Genomic DNA, 22,708 nt, shown 5'->3' with positions numbered 1-22,708 from the left:
AGCAGCTCTTACTGTCCAAGACCCCAGCCACATATTGACTCCCCACCACTCCTCCAAAAGTCTCCTAGTCCCTGTTGTGTCCCCCATCCTCTGTCGAGCCCCCATAGCCCCTGCAGAGCCACCAGCTGGCTACACAGTTCCCTTCTCACACCTTCCCACCAGCAGTATGTTCACGTCTAGGGTGAGAGATAACAGATAGCAAATAATATACATTAGATAGATAGTTTTTAGATTTTATGTGTCTGATTATTGTAGTCCCTATATTATAACAATTGATAGGACCATATCTCTTACAAGCCATTCAGTATATTTATTGTGATGAATCTGGGATTATTTCAATATTGGACAAAAAACACAAAAAAGGCCCCTCCTTATAGTATGAGCTGAGCTTTGTAACAGAAAAGTTCCAATGACAAGGAACATTTTTTATAAACTCAAATAAAATGATTCGAGCTATCCCAGGAAACCAGGAACATTCCCAGAACATTAGCTAAGATTCCCATTAAGTTCTAGTTAGGGTTTTATTAACATTATGATGATAACATCCCAAAAACATTAAAATATATATTGTGGAATGCTAAACCTAAAACAAATAAAAGTAATAAAAACAGACTCATTTGGAAATGTGGAACAGAACGTATGTGCAATATATTCTTCAATATTGGACAAAAAACACAAAAAAGGCCCCTCCTTATATATTCTTTCTTTTTTACCCATTTTTCTCCCCAATTTCGTGGTGTCCAATTGTTGTAGAAGCTATTATCTTGTCTCATCACTACAACTCCTGTTGAAAGTCATGCGTCCTCCGATACAACACAGCGCGCATCCAACCCGGAAGCCAATGTGTCGGAGGAAACACTGTGCATCTGTGCCCGGCCCGCCACAGGAGTCGCTGGTGCGCGATGAGACAAGGACATCCCTACCGACCAACTAGGCCAAATGTCGCCCCATGGACCTCCCGGTCGCGGCCGGTTACGCGGCTGGGCGCGAACCCAGAGTCTGTGATGGCACAGCTGGCGCTGCAGTACAGTGCCCTTAACCACTGCGCCACCCGGGAGGCCCACAATATGAGAATATTCTTGCAACATCCAGACAACTCCCATAACTTAATTAAATGTTCTGGGAACCTTTAAAAATGTTGGACCAGGTGTTCTGTCAACATTCTTAAAACATTAAGGGAATGTCGAGAGCAACCTAACTTAAACATGGAATGTCATCACAACAGAGCATATATTGTACCCACACTGTTCACATAACCTAATTAAATGTTCTGGGAACCTTTAAAAACTTAGAAACGCTGTTCTGTCAATGTTCTTGCAACATCAAAGGAAGGTTTTGTGCACCCTGATACAAGCATTATCTGAATGTCAGCACTGGGCAGTTTTAGTGTTTTGGGAACCTTGTCATATCCCCACAATGTTCCCACAATCTAATGAAACATTCTGGGAACCTTTTAAAGAACAGACTAAATGTGTCCTGGGAACGATCTTGCAACATCAGGCGAATGTTTTATGCAAACATTGTCTAATAATTAGCAAGACTGGACAGTTTTTGTGTTATGAGAACATTTGCAACATAACAAATGTTCTGGGACATTTGACAGAAACACTTTTGGTTTGCTGGGAGGATACTGATATTATAAATACACCCAGGGATCCTTTGCTTGGAGTTCAAACAAACCCATTCATTGTACTGTTTTATTTGGCATGTCTCTTTAAGAAAGGGGAGACAACACGACACAGGCCATTTTTCAAGCTGCCAGTCAGAGTTGTAGCACTCGGGGCGGTGTCATGTTAAACAAAACAGTGCATTGATGCAATGCACAAAGAGTTGGTTATGTCAACGTGATATTTATCACCTCTGATCAAAAATAAATTAGTGTGAAAATAAGGTCATAGATCATGGGGGCTTAGATTAAGTGTCAGAGGGAAAAATCAATGGCTCTGTGCCTCATGCTAACAGTGGACAGTAGAAAGATCATTGAAGAGTATTGCAAGGTGCTGTGGCCTGGGGAGAGCCTAGCCATGCTACACTGAAGCCCGTTTGCCTTTGACACTTTTTAATACAGTGACGAGACAGGGGTTTATAAAGTAGATGAGTTGACTGATGAGGAGAGAACAGGGGCATAATACTGGGCTAAGTCTGCTCAGGGAGCTGCTTGCTTCACTGGTTGGTGAAACCTGAGACAGTGTTGTCTTTTGACATCGCAGTTGTAGCTACATATTGTCTCTCGTGCACTCAGTGGTGGAAAAAAGTACCTTTCTTTGTTTATCTGATCTTCAAAATGAACTTACATTTGCAATATACTATAAGTTATGATATTTTGGACACACTCTGGTTAATGAAACCCCTTTTATATTCACTTTTATTGCAAAGTCAAATCTCTTGACCCACATTAAAAGTATCAATGTGTTCAGATGATCATCATTTTCAGTTGATTCTCCATTGATCCTCAATGGCCATCTCACTGGAGCCTCTCCTGTTCCAGCTGTGTTTCAGATCAGGGTGCTGAGCGCCAGTCTATCAGCACATAAAGGATGGGAATCCGATGGGGCCAATGGGATGCTCCTAATTATCTCATGAACAGGGAGATAAGGCCGTGATTTGTTTCCATGGCTCTCTTGTTAGGTTAAGTGGAGGGAATCGACAGGACAGTCAGATGTCGACTCTATCAGTTCTACTTGTTCCCATGTTTAACTACTACACAAAGTTGTAGACGAAAAAGTGCTGCGTTTTGGTTATGTTGTACTGGAAAGAAATCAATGCTGTAGCAGTATTGTGTTGATTTTGACTGTCTATTCCCTTCTACGTTAAGTAGACTTGAGAACGACTTGAGAAAGTGCTGTGTTTTGGTTTAGTTTACAGTAAAATATAACCTTGATATTGTACTGAAAGAGTGAATTTGCTGTATAAACTACTGTATGTTTTACACATGTTTCAGACATCCTACATTAAGTAGAGGGAACAATCAGGACATTCAGATGTCAACTATCTATTCCCATCTTTAACTACTACAAAGTCGACTTGAGACTGTCTAGAAGGTGCTGTGTTTGGTTTTGGTTATATTGTACTGTATGTGCTGTGTGTACTGTATGTGCTGTGTGTACTGTATGTTATGTGTTTTAGACATGCTGTATTAAGCCTATTACTGTGGTGATAAGTGGTGCACTGTACAAAAGGTACTGTACATCAGAGGAGAGTAATAGCCTCTTGAGTTTGCCTCTCATGTAAACAGAGAGGAACTTTCCGCCTGGCAACCAAATAATACAGCTGCTTGGAAACCTGGGTAGTTCCCCTGTGACTTAAAGGTCGCAGTGCTTCAGATGTGCTAGAGCCTCTTGAAAATAACAAAAACAAACCAAAACAATTTCACCTCAGCGAGTGCTGCAAATTATTCCTCCAACAGCTCACTGCAGGTGTAAAGGCTGCACATCATTTTAGTTTCAGTCACACCACAAGTTGCTTTGTTTTTTAATAGACTCGCGAATAGGCCACCACATTTGTTTTTTTGTAAATGATGCTCATGTCTGCATTTGTGTTTTGTCTGCGACAGGAGTGCTTGTGTGTTTTCGTTCTCGGCTGCCATAGACAAGTCTCTCGTGAGAAGGAACCAGACCTGGGTTCAAATAGTATTTGAAATAGCCTACATTGCGCATTTGCTGTAGCCGGCCTTGTGTTAGGTCTGCTAAGCACACAGATTTATGGTGAGGGTTGCACATGGAGCCCAGGGCAGCTGTTGGAAGTCATGTTTGAGAGATGCTAGATGTGTCATTGTGTAGTAGGCCCTCTCAGCACGCCCCATGTCTTCCCCCACTGTCTCTCGCTCTCTTTTGCTCTCGCTTTCCCTCTCTCGCTCTCTCCCTCTCTCTCCTTACTCCTCTCTTCCCGCACCTATTGACCATCTTGCACATTATAAATCAACATTGAGCCCGGGCTATCCTGCAAGTGGCTAATGAAAGCTAATTTATAAAGCAGCTAAATGGCCCTGACAAAACTCCTAATGAGGAAATCAATAATTTAGTGATTGTTACTCTGCTTACACTAATACATCCCGCTTGTAAGGCTTTGATTCCAGCGAAAAGAAGGCCATTTTTTATTGTCTTCAGTTCTGCATGTCAGCACTGTGGTAAGGTTGTTTTTTTCTCTCTCGCGAAAGCCCCATGATGATAAATCTTCTGTTGGCTGTGTGGTGTGCTTTCAAAGAAATCTCTAAAGAAAGTCAAGCATTTAGCTGTAAATAGACATTGGTGCTCATAAATTTTCTCTATACGGATGTGATGTGATGCTATGAATGTTAGAGCAGCATTTAGTCCGCCATCAAATCAAATGTTATTGGTCATATGCACATGTTTAGCAGATGTTATTGGTCATATGCACATGTTTAGCAGATGTTATTGGTCATATGCACATGTTTAGCAGATGTTATTGGTCATATGCACATGTTTAGCAGATGTTATTGGTTATATGCACATGTTTAGCGGATGTTATTGGTCATATGCACATGTTTAGCAGATGTTATTGCGAGTGTATCTAAATGCTTGTGCTTCTAGTTCTGACAGTGCAGTAATATCTAACAATTCCACAACAAATACCTAATGGAATAAGGAATGGTATGGAATAAGAATATATAAATATATGGATGAGAAATGGCAGAGCTGTATAGGCTAAGATGCAATATATAGTATAGAATACAGTATATACATATGAAATGAGTAATACAAGATGTATAAACATTACTAAAGTGACTAGTGTTGCATTTATTAAAGTGGCCAATGATTTCAAGTCTGTATGTAGGCAGCAGCCTCTCTGCGGTAGTGATGGCTGTTTAACAGTATGATGGCCTTGAGATAGAAGCTGCTTTTCAGTCTCTCGGTCCCAGCTTTGATGCACCTGTACTGACCTCGCCTTCTGGATGGTAGCAGGGGAATAGGCAGTGGCTCGGGTGGTTGTTGTCCTTGATTATCTTTTTGTCCTTCCTGTGACATCGGGTGCTGTAGGTGGAGGGCAGGTAGTTTGCCCTCGGGGATGTGTTGTGCAGACCGCACCACCCTCTGGAGAGCCCTGCGGTTGTGGGTGGCACAGTTGCCGTACCAGGCGGTGATACAGCCTGACAGGATGCTCTCAGTTGTGTATCTGTAAAAGTTTGTGAGGTTTTTAGGTGACAAGACACATTTCTTCAGCCTCCTGAGGTTGATTAATACCTCATTAAATTCACTTAAACTGAACTCCAATGTGTACTACATGTACAATACATAATCTACAAAGAGTAGCTAATATTCTTCATTCAGAGACTGCTGAATGTGTTTGCCATCTGTTTTTGCCAAGCGAAAGATGTTTGAACATCTTTCTTAACACATGTTGATAGATATCTTCTTTCTCCCACTTAATTCATGCTCAAAGGGCTCTGAGTTATTATGACTCTTTCAAGGCTCACCAACTATATGGGCAGAGTGCAATAGGTTGAGACAAGTCATCTTTGCTGGCCAAACTGTGGCTACCAGAGCGTTTAGTAATATTGATTCACCTTGTAGGCCTTTTAAACCAAAAGAGTCTAGAAGAAATCCTGTCTTCATAGATATTTTTGTTCTCTGTTCTGTATAATAGTTTCCCTTTGGGTATTAGGCCTACAGTTATTACTTCTCACTCATCGGTCCACGTGGAGTATTTCAGAGTTTCCATTTGCTTTGTTTCAAAGCTTGCTCTGTCTTAAGGTGTAGCCTACGTTCTGCACCAATCTTCAGATTAACACCTGGGACAGTATTCAGAAAGCATCTCGGGGTAGAAGTGTTGGTCTAGGACCAGTTTGACCTTTTTAGATTGCAATGAATGGACAGCGGGGACCTGATCCTAAATCTGCACTCCTGCTCTGAGACGCTTAATAAATACAATCCGGCTCAGTAAAGTAAAAGCATAAAGGCTCTATACAGAGTATCACACTGTTATGACAACAGATGGTGACTCTAACTAGCAGGGTCATTGATCATCAGGCTTAGCTCTGGGATCATGTGCCCCTAGGAAACCAGGGGAGCAGCACCCCAGTCCTCAGTTAAATGAAGGGCCAGTTAGATTACCCTCTCTCACCCCTTGCTGTGTTTTAATGCTAAGTACCCACCCCACATACTCTAGTGGTTATTCGGCTTTACGTTAGTCTTTCGGCTTCTACGTGTGTGAGACATTATGATTAATGAATGACGTATGTTTTCGGAGATTGGATTTTGTGAATATGTTTTAAATCCAATATCAAATGTATTTTAAATTCTCAGACAATAGTGGATGGTATTCACTGTAGCGGGTTATAGGGCAGCAGGTAGCCTAGCGGTTTTAGTGTTGGGCCAGTAACCGAAAGGTTGCTGGTTTGAATACCCAAGCCAACAAGGTGAAAAATCTGTCTGTGCCCTTGAGCAAGGCCTTTAACCCTAATTTGCTCCATGGGTGCCGTACTACTATGGCTGACCCTGTAAAACAACACATTTCACTGCACCTCTTGGGTGTATGTGACAATAAAACTTGTATTATTATTGATTTTTTTGTTGATAAACAATGGTGGAGAATACTTCCAAGTCAATTCTGAAAAGTCTGAAATAAATACATTTAAATAAAAACTGTACATGAATTAAAGCTATTATAGATAGAGAGCTATTCCACAAACCCCAGACTAACTAAAAGAGAGGATTGCGAGAGAGAGGGAAATCGCTTCATCCCCTTTTTGTATTGCTGACTGTGGGAGAGAGATTTTGATGTGGGGAGAGAGAGATTTTTGTTTCCTCCTAGTCCCCTTACACTTCTTATTGTCTTGTTTTTCAGAACAAAGAATAAGCTGTGGTACTTTGAGTTTGGCACTTCTGAGACCTTCTCGGCCACATGCAAGAAGCTCCACGACTTTCTGGAGGTTGAGGTAAGTACAACTGCCTGCTTTCAATTTTGGGAGATTGGGACTAAGTCTTTTTATGCTATTTAATGCTATGACTTGTCACCATTTGATTGCACTACTGTGTAATGAATAAGCAATAATTCAACATAAACTACTCTCACTTGTACTGTTCTCTGCAACAAGAACACCTACTGTTAACATGCAAAATGAAGTCTTTTGAAAGCAGACACAATGCATTGGGAAACAAGAAGCAAAAAGTATAACTCCTAGGTACAATCTCCCTGGGAGAAAGAATAATGCCTCTAATCTAGTGCACACCATTTTAAGACACTGAGCACCAGCCACCTCCTGATCCACAAATAGCCTTCCATTTGTACCAATTTCAGTCTGGAAGTGTTGAGGAGGGAGGGAGGCCTCCCCTCTCCCCCTCCCACTCCCCTAACGGATCCTCAGCCCAACACACAGGTAATTATCCCGGCACGGTCCTGCTGTGTGTGATATTGAGGGATAATGAAGGTGGTGTCTAGCCGATCCATCTCCCCTCCTCAGAGCCATCAGCGGTGGTAGAGGTCTTCATTAATTAGCCGTGGATGTCTACTTAGTATGGTACTGAAGGGGAGCAGGTTCGGTGTGGAATTACAGGCCATGTATTTAAACTCCACTGAGAGAGGACTGAGAAGTGGCTTGTTATTATACAGCTGGCAACTGAGGGAATTCCTAATATGGATGCCGTACTGGTATAAGGTTGTTAGGAGTCATGGCTGGTGGCAGGTCCCCTTCTGGTGGACATTTCCAGCTTGTCAAAGATCAAATGGCTTCGACATAAACTGTTAATTATCACTCAGCAGTGAAGGCTGCCAGATGAGCATTGGCAAGTTTTGATAACACCTAACTGAGAAGCTCTGGCTCATGCATAATTAGCATGATCTACTTAATGTTATTTAATTGCTACACAAATGTTTCAAGAGGAACATTTTGATTATTGATTTGATGTAATCCCCCTCTCTCTCTCTCTCTCTCTCTCTCTCTCTCTCTCTCTCTCTCTCTCTCTCTTGCTCCCTCCCTCTCTCTCGCTTTCTTTCCTGACCCTTGTCCTTTGTAAAGTGCGACGGCATCACTCTGGACCTAGACAGCATCTCTTTGGAAGGCATCGCAATTTTAAACATTCCCAGCATGCATGGCGGCTCCAACCTGTGGGGTGAGAGCAGGAAAAGGCGGGGCAACCGCCGGGGAGGGAAGAAGACCCAGGATAAGAGGACAACAGTGCTGGACCCCAAAGAGCTTCAATTTGCTGTCCAAGGTAGCTATCGTAATGATGGATACTGGTGAATTTGAAATGTATTTATTGCAATTCCAACTTTGAGGAAACATTGCCACATTTATTTTACATAGGTCCTTTAAGGTCTTTTAAAATGTCAAAGGCTTGCTCATATTCAAGTATGCCTCTTACAGATCAGTACTACAACCAAACGTACACAGGATAACACCAGTCTTGAAATGCCACAACTCAATGGCTGATCGGCTGCCATTTTGTGTATAGATGTTTTAGCATAGAAGACCCTTTCTCCTAATAACCTGTGACACTAAGAGGCAAGACCTTGTCCAAGCTCACATTAGACAGATCAGAGACAAACTTTGGGACAAAGTTTTCCCTGGCCGCTGGTATGAATATTTCACCAATGACAAGTTGAATCACAGTGCTTAGATTTGGTTTGGGATGAAGGGGTGCGGTTTAATGTCACTGTTTCGCACTGTCACTTGACTGGTAATGGCTTGTGTAGGCAGAAGTGGACAACCCGGCTTAATAGGAGCAGACTGAGGGAGCTCAGTGTCAATTCTGCCGCCTTTATGGGCCCTGAACACAGAAATATGTCAGATGGGAGCTCATCAATGAGGATCTATGAATTAACACAGATGATTGTTTAGGAGGAGTTAAGGTCAGCCGGTAAACTGGTAAATTGTCTTCAACGGAACACTGCGTTTGCTTTGCAGCATCCCATTGCAGAGGCAGTTGCAGTGAGTTCTGTGAGGTGCATGCTTTGGATTTATCAAACAATATCATCAAGTTGTATGCGTAGACCGCTTGACAGAAATGGTGAATGTTAAACTTTTGTTGCACACATGTCCAGATGAGGCCGCGTACCATTTTGCACATTGACACTGTAGCTGTGATCAAGGTGTTTGTATTAGAAGGTGTACAGTATTTTATTACAAGGGCATTGTACAGATATAGGATCTTAATTTGACCAGCATTGTTGTAGCAAAATAATAGCAACAGGATTTAAACGTTTAGTACGTAATGTTGCTTGATTGGTGGTTAGGCTATTAGCTGGACAAAAGTAGGCCACATGAAAAGTGCAATACTGTTAACACAACCGTGTTTTAGTGCGGGTTTTCAGTGAATTTATGTCAATCACGAAACTAATCTGCCTTCCCTGCACCGCAGGAAGATTCTCAGCAACAAAAGAGTGATCAAATTAAGATTCTACATCTGTGGTATGTGGTAGTGTTTTGCTGGTGTATTATGTCCAGGCTTGATTAGATCATAGATCAACCAAATCAGATTCATACTGTGTATAGTGAAAGTCAAATCATACATGACTGGGCATGTGACAATTTCTCACAGTCAAATGTACAATCATACCAAGGATGTTTTCATGAATTAGTAACACTGCGATGTACACGGCACTGTATAATAGGCAACCCATTGACTACATACCAAATCCATTATCTGCCAGTGTGCTTCCCATCATCTGCCAGTGTGCTTCCCATCATCTGCCAGTGTGCTTCCCATCATCTGCCAGTGTGCTTCCCATCATCTGCCAGTGTGCTTCCCATCATCTGCCAGTGTGCTCCCATTATCTGACAGTGTGCTTCCCATTATCTGACAGTGTGCTTCCCATTATCTGACAGTGTGCTTCCCATTATCTGACAGTGTGCTTCCCATTATCTGCCAGTGTGCTTCCCATTATCTGCCAGTGTGCTTCCCATTATCTGCCAGTGTGCTTCCCATTATCTGCCAGTGTGCTTCCCATTATCTGCCAGTGTGCTCCCCATTATCTGCCAGTGTGCTCCCCATTATCTGCCAGTGTGCTCCCCATTATCTGCCAGTGTGCTCCCCATTATCTGCCAGTGTGCTTCCCATTATCTGCCAGTGTGCTTCCCATTATCTGCCAGTGTGCTTCCCATTATCTGCCAGTGTGCTCCCCATTATCTGCCAGTGTGCTCCCCATTATCTGCCAGTGTGCTCCCCATTATCTGCCAGTGTGCTCCCCATTATCTGCCAGTGTGCTCCCCATTATCTGCCAGTGTGCTCCCCATTATCTGCCAGTGTGCTCCCCATTATCTGCCAGTGTGCTCCCATTATCTGCCAGTGTGCTACGCACAGTGGAGTATCGAGGAGATTCCACCTGCTCTTTAATTTCAGTCAATACGAGTCAAGCACTGATGGATGAACCCATTTGGATCATGCATGTTCTTTCTAATAACCTAGGGCATCATCCATTTAACTGAGTTCTACTCTTATAGACTGGGAGAGAGGCAATGGACAGAGCCCAAGAAATGTCAGCTTTGGCAAGGGGGGTTAAAATGGTAGTGGTGGTCGGAGATGATCAATTCACACACTGTTGATACACTACAGTAGTCCCTCCCTTCCATTAATTCACCCAAAAATCATTCGATTTGGTGCAACGGATTTTTTTTGTTTTATCCTAACCCTCAGCCTGAACCTGAAAAGGCACTTAGTGGCCAGTGAGTGAGTGCTGGTTGCCCTTGCTGAAGGTGTGCTCAAGATGAGAGGCCCAACTTGTCAGATCAGAGAATGGCGTATTAGAGGGGCCCGTAAACACAGAGTGCATTAGCCTGGGGGGCTGGGGGCAATGGGGGCTGGGGGCTGTACGTGTACCCAGAGCACGGAGTGCGAAGTGCAGATCAAACTGGGAAAAAACGACTGACCTTTCTGGAACTGTTAAGTCGTCCCGCTGTTGACGCCAGGAGACAAGCCCCTCAGGTGGAAGGGAATGGCTATGGGTGAATTATTTAGAACGGGGACGGGGGGAGGGATGGGGGGGGACGGGGGAGGGATGGGGGGACTGATGCCCTGAGACATGTACCATGAAGATTCTAAAGGTGGTCTCAACGTCGTTCACCCACTCCCTCTCTGTCACCCTGCATATTGTCAGTGGAGTAGAGACTGCCATGGACAGGTATTTGACAATGACAAGGATGCTGTGACTAATCTTGCACTGTGACAACTCGATTATGAGGCGGGGGCTGCCTAATATAGGACTTGGCTGTGTGCGTAAGCCACTGTAACATCTCTGTGACTCGGTCTTGTCTTCTATCTGAAATAAGTGATGTTGATGTGCGAACAGGAATGATTTGGTCTTTATTTGGTCCCCTCTTTTAAAACTGATTGTTTTGAACACTATGAGTGTAAAACTAAATTTGTATTATTTGTATGACTGAATTTTCCATTTACCTACGATAAGGGGTGTTGATGTATGAAAAAGACAAGTTGTAGTGCTGAGTGATTAACCAAAATGTATTTTCCATTTACCTACGATAAGGGGTGTTGATGTATGAAAAAGACAAGTTGTAGTGCTGAGTGATTAACCAAAATGTATTTTTTCCACCCCAGTTATTAAACTAATCAGTTCAATTACTTGAATTCCATTTAGTTCTGTTTTTTTGTGAGACCAATGTGCCGTTTTCCTAGAGCAAAATCAAATTATTCATGAGAGAAATCAAGTCAAGAACTATGTGGCTATGCTGGGCTGAAGGGAGTTGTAGTTTTCATTAAGCAAATATTTAACCTAGTTCAGTGCAGAAACGTGGTAATTAACTACAAGGGCCATGATCTATTGCACCTGTTATTTCTGGCTCAGACAGAGATGGATACACTTTATGCCTGCTACATTAGGTTAGATACACAGAGACCGCATAGACCACATGAGAGAGGAATGTACACAACACTACTATGAGTGAGAGAGATAGAGACAGTTTGTGAAAGTATGCCTTATCTACCTTGAAGAACTAGTAAAATGGTTTCTTCAGACAGCTTCGCAGCATACTTAGGCAGGCTAGCCTAGCTAAATAGGATGACTACAGACAGTACAGTATGGCTTCGACTGCCAAAGCAGAGATGAGATGATGACTTTAAGGAATGAAAATGTAATACACACAACTGAAATATTGTATTATTTCATAGTAAATTTCTATGTTTCTATTGATGTCTACCCAGTGTGGACCTGACCGAGACAATGGAACATTTTCCATATTTTGGCGATTGAATGATCACTGTTTTTGGCTTTGGAATTTCTATTAAAAAGCTCTAAAATCATTTGAATGTATAAATGCAATCTAAACCAATTCTTTTTTACTAATCGAACCAAAACCAAACCGACCTATAAAAATCACTAATCGCTCAACACTAACAAGTTTTTATTTTTTGCCAGATCTATGTTTCTACTTCACCCTCCACCTTTCACCCCTTTTTAAACACTGCTTGATGAGTGAATGTGGGTCTTCTCTCAGAGGACAGCGCTTGATGATATGTTACAAAACATCTCCGCTATGACCAACTCTCAACCAATAACACTTAGGCAGAATGTAGTAGATAAGTGAGAGCACAGCCATATATTTACATGGCTTTGAGTTAGAGAAACCTGTCCGGAAGTGCTGGGGTCACTAGTGTTCTTCTTTAAAAAAAAATGTTTTTATAAATCTTTAATCGGTCTCTCTCATCTGACAAGTGTAACCAGTGCTTCTGAGCTCACATGATTTTCTTTTCAAATCTGGGAACACAGGAGTCTGTTCTTTCTTCCATGACTATAGACTTCAGACCAGGCTGTGGTTATGCATCCATCACTATTGTTAAACGGGCACTGCACTGGTTGTAAACAGTCAGCTAGTATTAGACACGCATTCATTCATCCTTAAGGGTCTATTGACTCACCCGTGCCTCAATCTAAGAAGCATAATCAAAAAATCCCCATCAAAATCGGTCAGTTTAAGATAGAGATAACCTTTTTTTTTGTATGGGCTGCCTCATTTGCATGTGTCGGCCTTGGAAGGTGGCAGAGCTACAGCAGTGTTTGTCAGACCAGGAGACATGCCGGAAATCGGTCTTCTCAAGAAAACGTTTGTAGCGTCCCGAACAGTTTGGCCTACAAAACGAATATTACACCACTATGGAAAAGGGAAACTCTCCCGAGTGTAATGTTCTACATTTTGCTCTACGAACCCCACAAGTGTCACAGGACTCATCTGAAGTACAAACAAATGGAGGTATGGAGGTAGTTTTGTGTCCCAAAAAATACATTGATAAATATTTTTGACTGTCTATTTTGACATTCATGAATGTGTTATTCAATGCATTTCTATGGGCTTTAGTAGTAAAGGCCATATTCAATATTTTCTCAAATAATTTTACTTTATTTTTTGGGGATACAGTTCTATATCAAATAGCTAAATAATCCATGGTATGACCATCTTAAAATAATTCCAAACGTTGGCTTAGTCTCCCACCCCTCCCCCAACGACTTATACTTAAACAACTGAAGTAGCCTCACTAATACAACCACCACTGTTTATGATAATCATATACCAATCATTTGTTCTTTTCAAAAATAGGCAAATTCATGAAGCCTTATGTCCATTGATGATCTCCCTGCCCTGACCTTGGTTACTGAGAGCAGAGCACACTCCTGGCCTTGCCCACAGTAAGCACTCTGGGGTATACAATATGACCTGTGTGTAGCCCCGGGCAACCAGGAAGCTCCACACGTTTATCCGTCGCCGTGGTAATGCTGTCCATCATACATGTCAGCCAGGGGCTGTGTGAGCCAGCAGCGCTAACGTGAGAAGGCATGTTGGGAGGGAGGGCCCAGTGTCAGGGGGCTAGCACATTGTGTACACACACACACAGGCACGGACTCATACACATGCATACACACACACACACATACATACACACGCACACACACACACACACACACACACACACACACACACACACACAGGCATAAACACACACATACACGCACAGGTGTGAACACACAGGTATTCACATACAAGCACACAAACTCTCTTTTTAGCTCTCATGCTCAGGCAAGCTTTCCATTAACACAGAGGGTGCCGACCCAGCCTGTTGCTATAATGACAGCTGGACACTACCCCTCAACAGTAACATCCATAGAAATACAAATATGGTTGATTTATATACTGTGTCTAAGGCACCACTCGAACATCTTAGAAGCCCTGAACATCAGCCTGGCCCTAGCAGCAGCAACCTAGCATTAGCAACAGCACCATACAGCAGCACGATCAATGACAGCATGCTAGTTTGTTCTACCATACCCACCAAGTCCCTAAAATGGGTCTTAGTTTCAATTAGTGTCTCTCTGCACTCACAACAGGGCTTAATTTGCGGAGGGACGAGTAGTCAGAGTAGGAGGAGTAACAGGCCCGCTGAAACAGATGGGCTCAGCGCGACACTGGGCTTCCAGCAGGGGCAAAATCAATGCTCATAACTTCAAAACAGAAAATAAATTAATAATTATAGGAAGACAAGATTGCTTTGCATTGCCGGCGCAATCTAATTAATAGGTGTTTTGTTTATGGCTGCTGGTTGTTGTTCTTGTTGCTTCTTTTTTTCCTTTCAACAGTGAATATTCAGGCTTTGGAGAACGGAAGGCAAACTGTGCACCTTGAAAATGAAGCACACCTTTTTCGCCTCTTTTATCCCTCATGTTCTCGCCATCTTTCTTCTCCTCCTTCTTCTTCTTCTTCTTTTTCTTACTCAAGGTGCGTGGATTCCCGAGTTAACCAAGGGCTTGATTTAGGATCCATTCAAACCTTATTGCTCAGCTCAACAGGATGGTCGAGAGATGGTCTGAGCTCTATGTGTGGCTGTGTTTATGTCTCTGTGTCTGTAGACCCGTCAGACCAGCTGTTGGAGGTGGTGGGTCTGGAGGGAGCCATGGAGATGGGACAGATCCACATCGGCCTGAGGAGTGCAGGAAGACGCCTGGCCCAGTGCTCCTCGGTCACCATCAGGTCGGTACCCCTTGACCACAACCACTGATCACTGTCTGACCACAGTCACCTTCTTTTAACTCTTCCATTCAACATTCTACCTTTTTGAACACTGTTTACCGTCTAACAACATAGAAACAATCTATATGGATGACATAACAGAAGTCAAGAATCATGTTTTAAGAGGGATTTTTGTTTGTGGTTGTCAGGACCACCAAAGCCCTCCCCATGCAGATTGATGGGGAGCCATGGATGCAGACTCCCTGTACTGTAAGTCATGTCAATGTTCCGTGCATTGTGGTATTATTAATGCATGTACTGTACCGTACAATGTGCTACACACAGGTGGTTCATATGGAAAGTTCATCATCTAGGTGTCTCTATGCTCCCACATAAGATATGAATGCTTTAAAGTACCCTGGCAGAAGTTCTCGAGAGTGAAGCTGCGCTGTTTTAAATATTTGTAATTTATCCTAACTGATATGTAATAACACAAAGCTTTATTTGAATGTGTTCACCTGGTCCCTCAAACTACTCCCCTGCACAAGTACAAGTGTTTGTTTTGTTTTACATTTTGTTCGCTTTTCAAAATGAAATGGCTCAACTTGTGCTGATTTAAACCAGTGTTTGCTTTTAATTACAATGTGACTCCTCTAACAGCAGCATCACAGATGAAGTGGAGCCAGAATTTACATACAGATCTTTCAGTCGTTATGGGAGAATCTAGTGCATGACAAAACAAGTAGTTTATAAGTGCACTTGTGTCTGTTGGCAAAACTCCACAAATCAAAGTTAGGCTCTGACAATATACACTGCTCAAAAAAATAAAGGGAACACTTAAACAACACAATGTAACTCCAAGTCAATCACACTTCTGTGAAATCAAACTGTTCACTTAGGAAGCAACACTGATTGACAATAAATTTCACATGCTGTTGTACAAATGGAATAGACAACAGGTGGAAATTATAGTCAATTAGCAAGACACCCCCAATAAAGGAGTGGTTCTGCAGGTGGGGACCACAGACCACTTCTCAGTTCCTATGCTTCCTGGCTGATGTTTTGGTCACTTTTGAATGCTGGCGGTGCTTTCACTCTAGTGGTAGCATGAGACGGAGTCTACAACCCACACAAGTGGCTCAGGTAGTGCAGCTCATCCAGGATGGCACATCAATGCGAGCTGTGGCAAGAAGGTTTGCTGTGTCTGTCAGCGTAGTGTCCAGAGCATGGAAGCGCTACCAGGAGACAGGCCAGTACACCAGGAGACGTGGAGGAGGCCGTAGGAGGGCAACAACCCAGCAGCAGGACCGCTACCTCCACCTTTGTGCAAGGAAGAGCAGGAGGAGCACTGCCAGAGCCCTGCAAAATGACCTCCAGCAGGCCACAAATGTGCATGTGTCTGCTCAAACGGTCAGAAACAGACTCCATGAGAGTGGTATGAGGGCCCGACGTCCACAGGTGGGGGGTTGTGCTTACAGTCCAACACCGTGCAGGATGTTTGGCATTTGCCAGAGAACACCAAGATTGGCAAATTCGCCACTGGCGCCCTGTGCTCTTCGCAGATGAAAGCAGGTTCACACTGAGCACGTGACAGAGTCTGGAGACGCCGTGGAGAACGTTCTGCTGCCTGCAACATCCTCCAGCATGACCGGTTTGACGGTGGGTCAGTCATGGTGTGGGGTGGCATTTCTTTGGGGGGCCGCACAGCCCTCCATGTGTTCGACAAAGGTAGCCTGACTGCCACTAGGTACCGAGATGAGATCCTCAGACCCCTTGTGAGACCATATGCTGGTGCTGTTGGCCCTGGGTTCCTCCTAATGCAAGACAACGCTAGACCTCATGTGGCTGGAGTGTGTCAGCATTTCCTGCAAGAGGAAGGCATTGATGCTATGGACTGGCCCGCCCGTTCCCCAGACCTGAATCCAATTGAGCACATCTGGGACATCATGTCTCGCTCCATCCACCAACGTCACGTTGCACCACAGACTGTCCAGGAGTTGGTGGATGCTTTAGTTCAGGTCTGGGAGGAGATCCCTCAGGAGACCATCCGCCACCTCATCAGGAGCATGCCCAGGCGTTGTAGGGAGGTCATACAGGCACGTGGAGGCCACACACACTACTGAGCCTCATTTAGACTTGTTTTAAGGACATTACATCAAAGTTGGAACAGCCTGTAGTGTGGTTTTCCACTTTAATTTTGAGTGTGACTCCAAATCCAGACCTCCATGGGTTGATAAATTTGATTTCCATTGATAATTTTTGTGTGATTTTGTTGTCAGCACATTAAACTATGTAAAGAAAAAAGTATTTAATAAGAATATTTCATTCATTCAGATCTAGGATGTGTTATTTTAGTGTTCCCTTTATTTTTTTGAGCAGTGTATAATTGTGTGTTGGGTGATTTCCATGGTGAGTCAGATGTCTCAATGCTGAATTTTGAATCAGTCAACCTGTTAAATGTTCATTAAAATGGGATGTTATCCAACTAATTATTAACAACAACTGTTATGCAAATCATGTTTTGCATACATAAGATAATTAGCCCCATTCATTTGCACTTATATCATGTATGACTACATCTCTATTGTACACTGGCATAACCTTTAAAGGGCCATGCATTTTTTTTAAATGATATATAACCATTGATTATTGACAACTATAACTTATAAATTCCTTAATTATCTTAGTTTAACTGTTGTACCCTATCAGGAATCAAGGTAAGACCCAGATGCAGACACGTCAAATGAACAATGGTTTAATATTCCAACAGGGGCAGGCAATAGACAGGTCAAGGCAGGCAGGGGTCAGTAAACCAGAGGTGAGGCAACGGTACCGGACGGTAGGCAGGCTCAGGGTCAGGGTAGGCAGAGGTCAACAATCCAGAGGTGGGGTAAAGGTACAGGTCGGCAGGCTCAGGGTCAGGGTAGGCAGAGGTCAACAATCCAGAGGTGGGGTAAAGGTACAGGTCGGCAGGCTCAGAGTCAGGGGCAGGCAGGCAGGCTCAGAGTCAGGACAGGCAAGGGTCAAAACCAGGAGGGCGAGAAAAAGAGAGACTGGGAACAGCAGGAGCTGATAACAAAAACACTGGTTGACTTGAACAAACCAGACAAAATGGCAACGGACAAACAGAGAACACAGGTATAAATACACAGGTATAAATACACAGGTATAAATACACAGGTATAAATACACAGGTATAAATACACAGGGGATAATGGGGAGATGGGCTACACCTGGAGGGGGGTGGAGACAATCACAAGGACAGGGTGTGACAGTACACCATCAGAACCCCATAATATTTGTTTTACTCCATTGTTTGCATACCATTCAATTGTTAACAAACACTGACTGTGTAGGTTTAAAACATGGTTAAAACTATCATTTTGATCTAATGGATGGTTAGTCCCAGTATTGATAGCTTTGTTTGGTTACGTTCTCTAGCCCCATCCCTCAGCTATTTACCAAATCAGCGCTAGGGTAGCCACTTTGTTGTGCTGTGCAGATTTCCCCTTTAATTAATCTATTTGAAAAATCAAATACATTTCTTTATCATAAAATACAAACTTTTATAGTCATTTAAGCTTTCAAACATGGCCAGCTTCTCTTTCAAGTCCTTATTTTGTGCTGAACCTTTTTTTTGACCTCATTTCTCATGGAAAGGTTAATTTGTCAATTAAATGATACTCCAGTAACATTAAGTTCAATCATGTTGAATATAATTTGGACATCAAGCCCACGCACAATAGCGACCACTACAGCGTTAGAGTTCATGAACGATGAACGGCACGCTTCTCTTTGAAGTAAAAAGGGTTTCTTTAATGCTGATGATACCATTTACCTAGCTCATTATTCTTGTTTGTACTACGAGGGCTATAGTATAATGAGCTAGGTACAGGTCAGGGCATACTTTGAGGGTTGATATTTACCATTTCATTGATCTGTGGTAATTTAACTTTTTCTTCTTCTGAAATACTACTAGCGTCTAATACTCATAGACTTCAAGCATCAAGCTTTTCTCTGTGGTCTCTTATTGGAATGGCATGATTACATTATTACACAGGCCATGACCTCCCTTGCTGTACAATGAACAGGTATGTTCAGTGGGTCCATGTGCTCCATGTTGTGAAAGCATTATCATATCACCATGTAACTCTATCCTGTTTCCTTCACTCTCTGTCCACACCAGATTGAAATAGTGCATAAGAACCAGGCACCGATGTTGATGGGTCCCCCACAAGGCAACAGCTTCTTCTCCTCTGTGATCCGCCGAACATGCAGCGAGAGCAAAGACTGAGTGAGAGACTTAGCCTTTGGGCCTCTTCTCCAGAGAAACGAGCGATTTTACCCATGGAAGTCTCTAGGTTTGATGCCAGAATGCTAATTTGTTAGCTCCATTTGGTTCACTAGGTTATGATGCTAGGATTCCAATTTGTTAGCCTAGCTCCATTCAATAGCATACTGTAGCTGTGCATGCTATTTCTGCCATGGAAATGTCAGCGCTCCCCTTTCTTATTTAGAGTGAGGAACTACAAGGACAGAGGCTTTGGTTCATGATGCAGTGCCACTCCACAATGCCAACACAGTGGTATTGTCCCTCTGGAGCAGTTGTTTACCTTTCCAGATTATAACTTTATACTGTTACGATGGCATGTTTTTCTAAATGTCATTTTTATAGTGGTCTTGTGCAACGTGCCATGTGGATCAAGTCCTTTGAAGGAAGCGACACATTTCTGTCAATCATTGAAAGTCATTTGTATGGTAAGGTAGTGATTTGATCTGCATCAATATTTTGAATGTGTTTGCATTTGAACACCCCAATGCATGATGGACTTTGGATTACTGTTTATGAAGTGAACATATCTTTCAGGGTGCATAAGGACAGTGATGATATTGAGTCAACATATGGTATAAGCTTTTGGTCTAAGGTAAAGTTTCAGGTTATTTGCTTCACAATTCAACGGGGCACTGACTATCTCTTCAATGTTGACTTCATCCGTGAATGGATTTAAGAATCTCAAAGGCTCTGTTAGGTTTCTCGCTAAACATGTTTGACGGGTTAATGCTCAAATGTCTTGCAGCTGGATCATAGAATCTATTTCCATTAAGGATCATAGACCAATTAAGGAAAATGAATTGGTAACAAACGCATGCACACGTCACATGACATACACTTTTTCTATATTGCACGGGATATCCAGACAATTTCTTCTAATTGTGCAGTTGCACATCTTGAGTTGCATGGATAACCAAGATCTACTGTATTCTTGAACCTGTGGAATTGTACTGTGTTGGTCATTTTGGAAGTAGAACACTTTGTCAGGGTTCAACTACTGCCTTTCTCTCACAATATATGAAATCATATCAACCTGAAATCAACCTTTTTGTGTTCAGGGAGTCCTGTTTTTCAAGGCCAGGTACTCAGGTATTTTTAAGATATAATATTGCTCCAAAGGTTTATACACTAACTATTATTATAGAAAAACCTTTCAACAAATTGAATTGAGTACACCATGTTGTACAATCATCACAGTCAAGACTCCAGAGCAGGTTTTGACCTCCTTAGGTTATTGATTTGTTCAGTCTTTTTCAGCTGTTTGCATTTGAGAATGATTCAAATACATCACTGATACATGCATACATTAACCAATTAGAACTCAACTCCAAATGTGAAATTACTATTGACATACTTGAGCTGGAATTGAAGAATCAATCATGAGAATCAGTCTAATCAATTTGTATGACTGGGTTATTCAGAGACGAGAAGAAGTTCTGTATTCTCCCTCTAGATATCTGCAGAGTCTATTTGGTCTTGCACATGATATGCATATAAGTAAGACTAACCATAAGAATGACCTGATATTGTTAACCTGAACAGTATTTTGAATTTCAGAAATCTATATAGACTTTTTATTAGATTGACATCATTCCTCCAGTTTTCACCTAAACCACTGACCCCATACCTCAATATAATATACTACCAAAGATAAACAGAACGGAAGGCCATATTCAGATCACATATTCAGATCAGATCCATACACTATTTGAAATTCTTCAAATCTGTTACACAAGAATGACAGTCAAACTGTACATGAATAGATGCAAGTTTTCAACTGAAATGCATTCCTGCATGTTTTCTAAGTACAATTCAAGGATAGAAGATTACTGTATTGGATTTCTGTCTCTGTTCAAAGTGCCATCCTGCCTATGGAAGATTTGGGTCTGCTAACTTTTCCATTACTTTGCTTTGTAAGTGCAGTGTTTGTTTTGTACAGTGAAGTTGTATTTTTGTACACAATGTTATTTTTCTGCATAAAGTATAGCTCTTCTCTGTAAACCACGCCAATGTGTAGTTCTGTTCAAAAGCTGAACAGAACACGAAAACAATTAAATGTTGTTGTCGTTTGACATGCTCATCTACACGTGTTTTTACCTTTGACCCTGTTGACACCTAATGGCTCTCAATGGCACAATGTCACCTGAGACGGGTTGACTGTCACCGACAGGACACTCACTATCCTGTTAGTGTTCTTACACCTGCTCTAAACACCTGCTATTTATACAGTGGATACACTCAAGCCCATGAGAGATGCCTGTCAAACTGTTTACACCCTGATCCTGCGATGACCCTTCAATGACCCTTTAGCATGCTTTTTTCTTGTTGCTTGATTCAACTAAATCAATATATGATTAGTCTTAAAAGAAATGCCCCTTACCAAATCTAATAATTTCCTTTAGCCTATATTACTTTTAAAATAATGAGAAGAATTTTGATTGTATTACATCATTTCTTTCATAACTCCTCATTCATTATGATCTCATTTATATCTTTACTGTAGGCTTATGTGACACATAAAACAACCAATGCCTTCTGCACAAAGTAACTACATGGTGTTGCTACTAATTCAATAAATGTAAAATATCAACTGGAACACATAGCTAATGCTTGTTTTCCTAACTCTCTAGGGATGTTGCAAATGAGTGTGTTTACCTCTTCGCTTGGTGTCAGATGGACAGGACACCTACGCTCGACCTGTGTTTCTCAGGCCTCCGGGGGGGCTCCACAGGAGTGACAAGATAATTCACTTCCTATCCCCATCAATGTCTTAGGCATCAGGTAGCTTAGCAGTTGGAGCTTTGTGCAAGTAACCCAAAGGTCGCTGGTTTGAATACCCAACAAGGTGAAAAATCTGCCGATGTGCCTGTGATCAAAGCTCTTAGCTCTAATTTGCTCCAGGGGTGCCAAACTTCTATGGCTGACACTGTAAAACAACACATTTCACTGCACCTATCCAGTGTAAGTCAGAAGTTTACATACACTTAGGTTGGAGTCATTAAAACTCGTTTTTCAACCACTCCACAAATGTCTTGTTAACAAACTATGGTTTTGGCAAGTCAGTTAGGACATCTACTTTGTGCATGACACAAGTCATTTTTCCAAAAATTGTTTACAGACAGATTATTTCACTTATAATTCACTGTATCACAATTCCAGTGGGTCAGAAGTTTACATACACTAAGTTGACTGTGCCTTTGGACAGCTTGGAAAATTCCAGAAAATGTACCTGTGGATGTATTTGAAGGCCTTCCTTCAAACGCAGTGCCTCTTTGCTTGACATCATGGGAAAATCAAAAGACATCAGCCAAGACCTCAGAAAAAAAATTGTAGACCTTAACAAGTCTGGTTCATTCTTGGGAGCAATTTCCAAACGCCTGAAGGTACCACGTTCATCTGTACAAACAATAGTACACGAGTATAAACACCATGGGATCACGCAGCCGTCACACCGCTTAGGAAGGAGA

The 22,708-nt window shown here is 42.3% G+C and overlaps 1 protein-coding gene across 1 annotated transcript in view; it reads left to right on the top strand.

Annotated features, from left to right (window-relative positions):
• Window positions 1-21,313, top strand: part of dgkb (diacylglycerol kinase, beta) — a 52,132-nt gene extending 30,819 nt beyond the window's left edge. Inside the window, exons 21-25 of the mRNA XM_021560333.3 lie at window positions 6,805-6,895; window positions 7,976-8,171; window positions 14,809-14,929; window positions 15,118-15,178; window positions 19,095-21,313. Of these exons, the coding sequence (XP_021416008.1) occupies window positions 6,805-6,895; window positions 7,976-8,171; window positions 14,809-14,929; window positions 15,118-15,178; window positions 19,095-19,202 (577 nt within the window). The 3' untranslated portion in view covers window positions 19,203-21,313. The remainder of the gene's footprint in view (window positions 1-6,804; window positions 6,896-7,975; window positions 8,172-14,808; window positions 14,930-15,117; window positions 15,179-19,094) is intronic.
• Window positions 21,314-22,708: the final 1,395 nt, after the last annotated feature.

The sequence above is a fragment of the Oncorhynchus mykiss genome, chromosome 2, assembly GCF_057628025.1.
Source record: "Oncorhynchus mykiss isolate SJ-2025 chromosome 2, ASM5762802v1, whole genome shotgun sequence".
NCBI classification, from domain to species: domain Eukaryota; kingdom Metazoa; phylum Chordata; class Actinopteri; order Salmoniformes; family Salmonidae; genus Oncorhynchus; species Oncorhynchus mykiss.
This window is presented reverse-complemented; position numbering and strand designations above follow the sequence as displayed.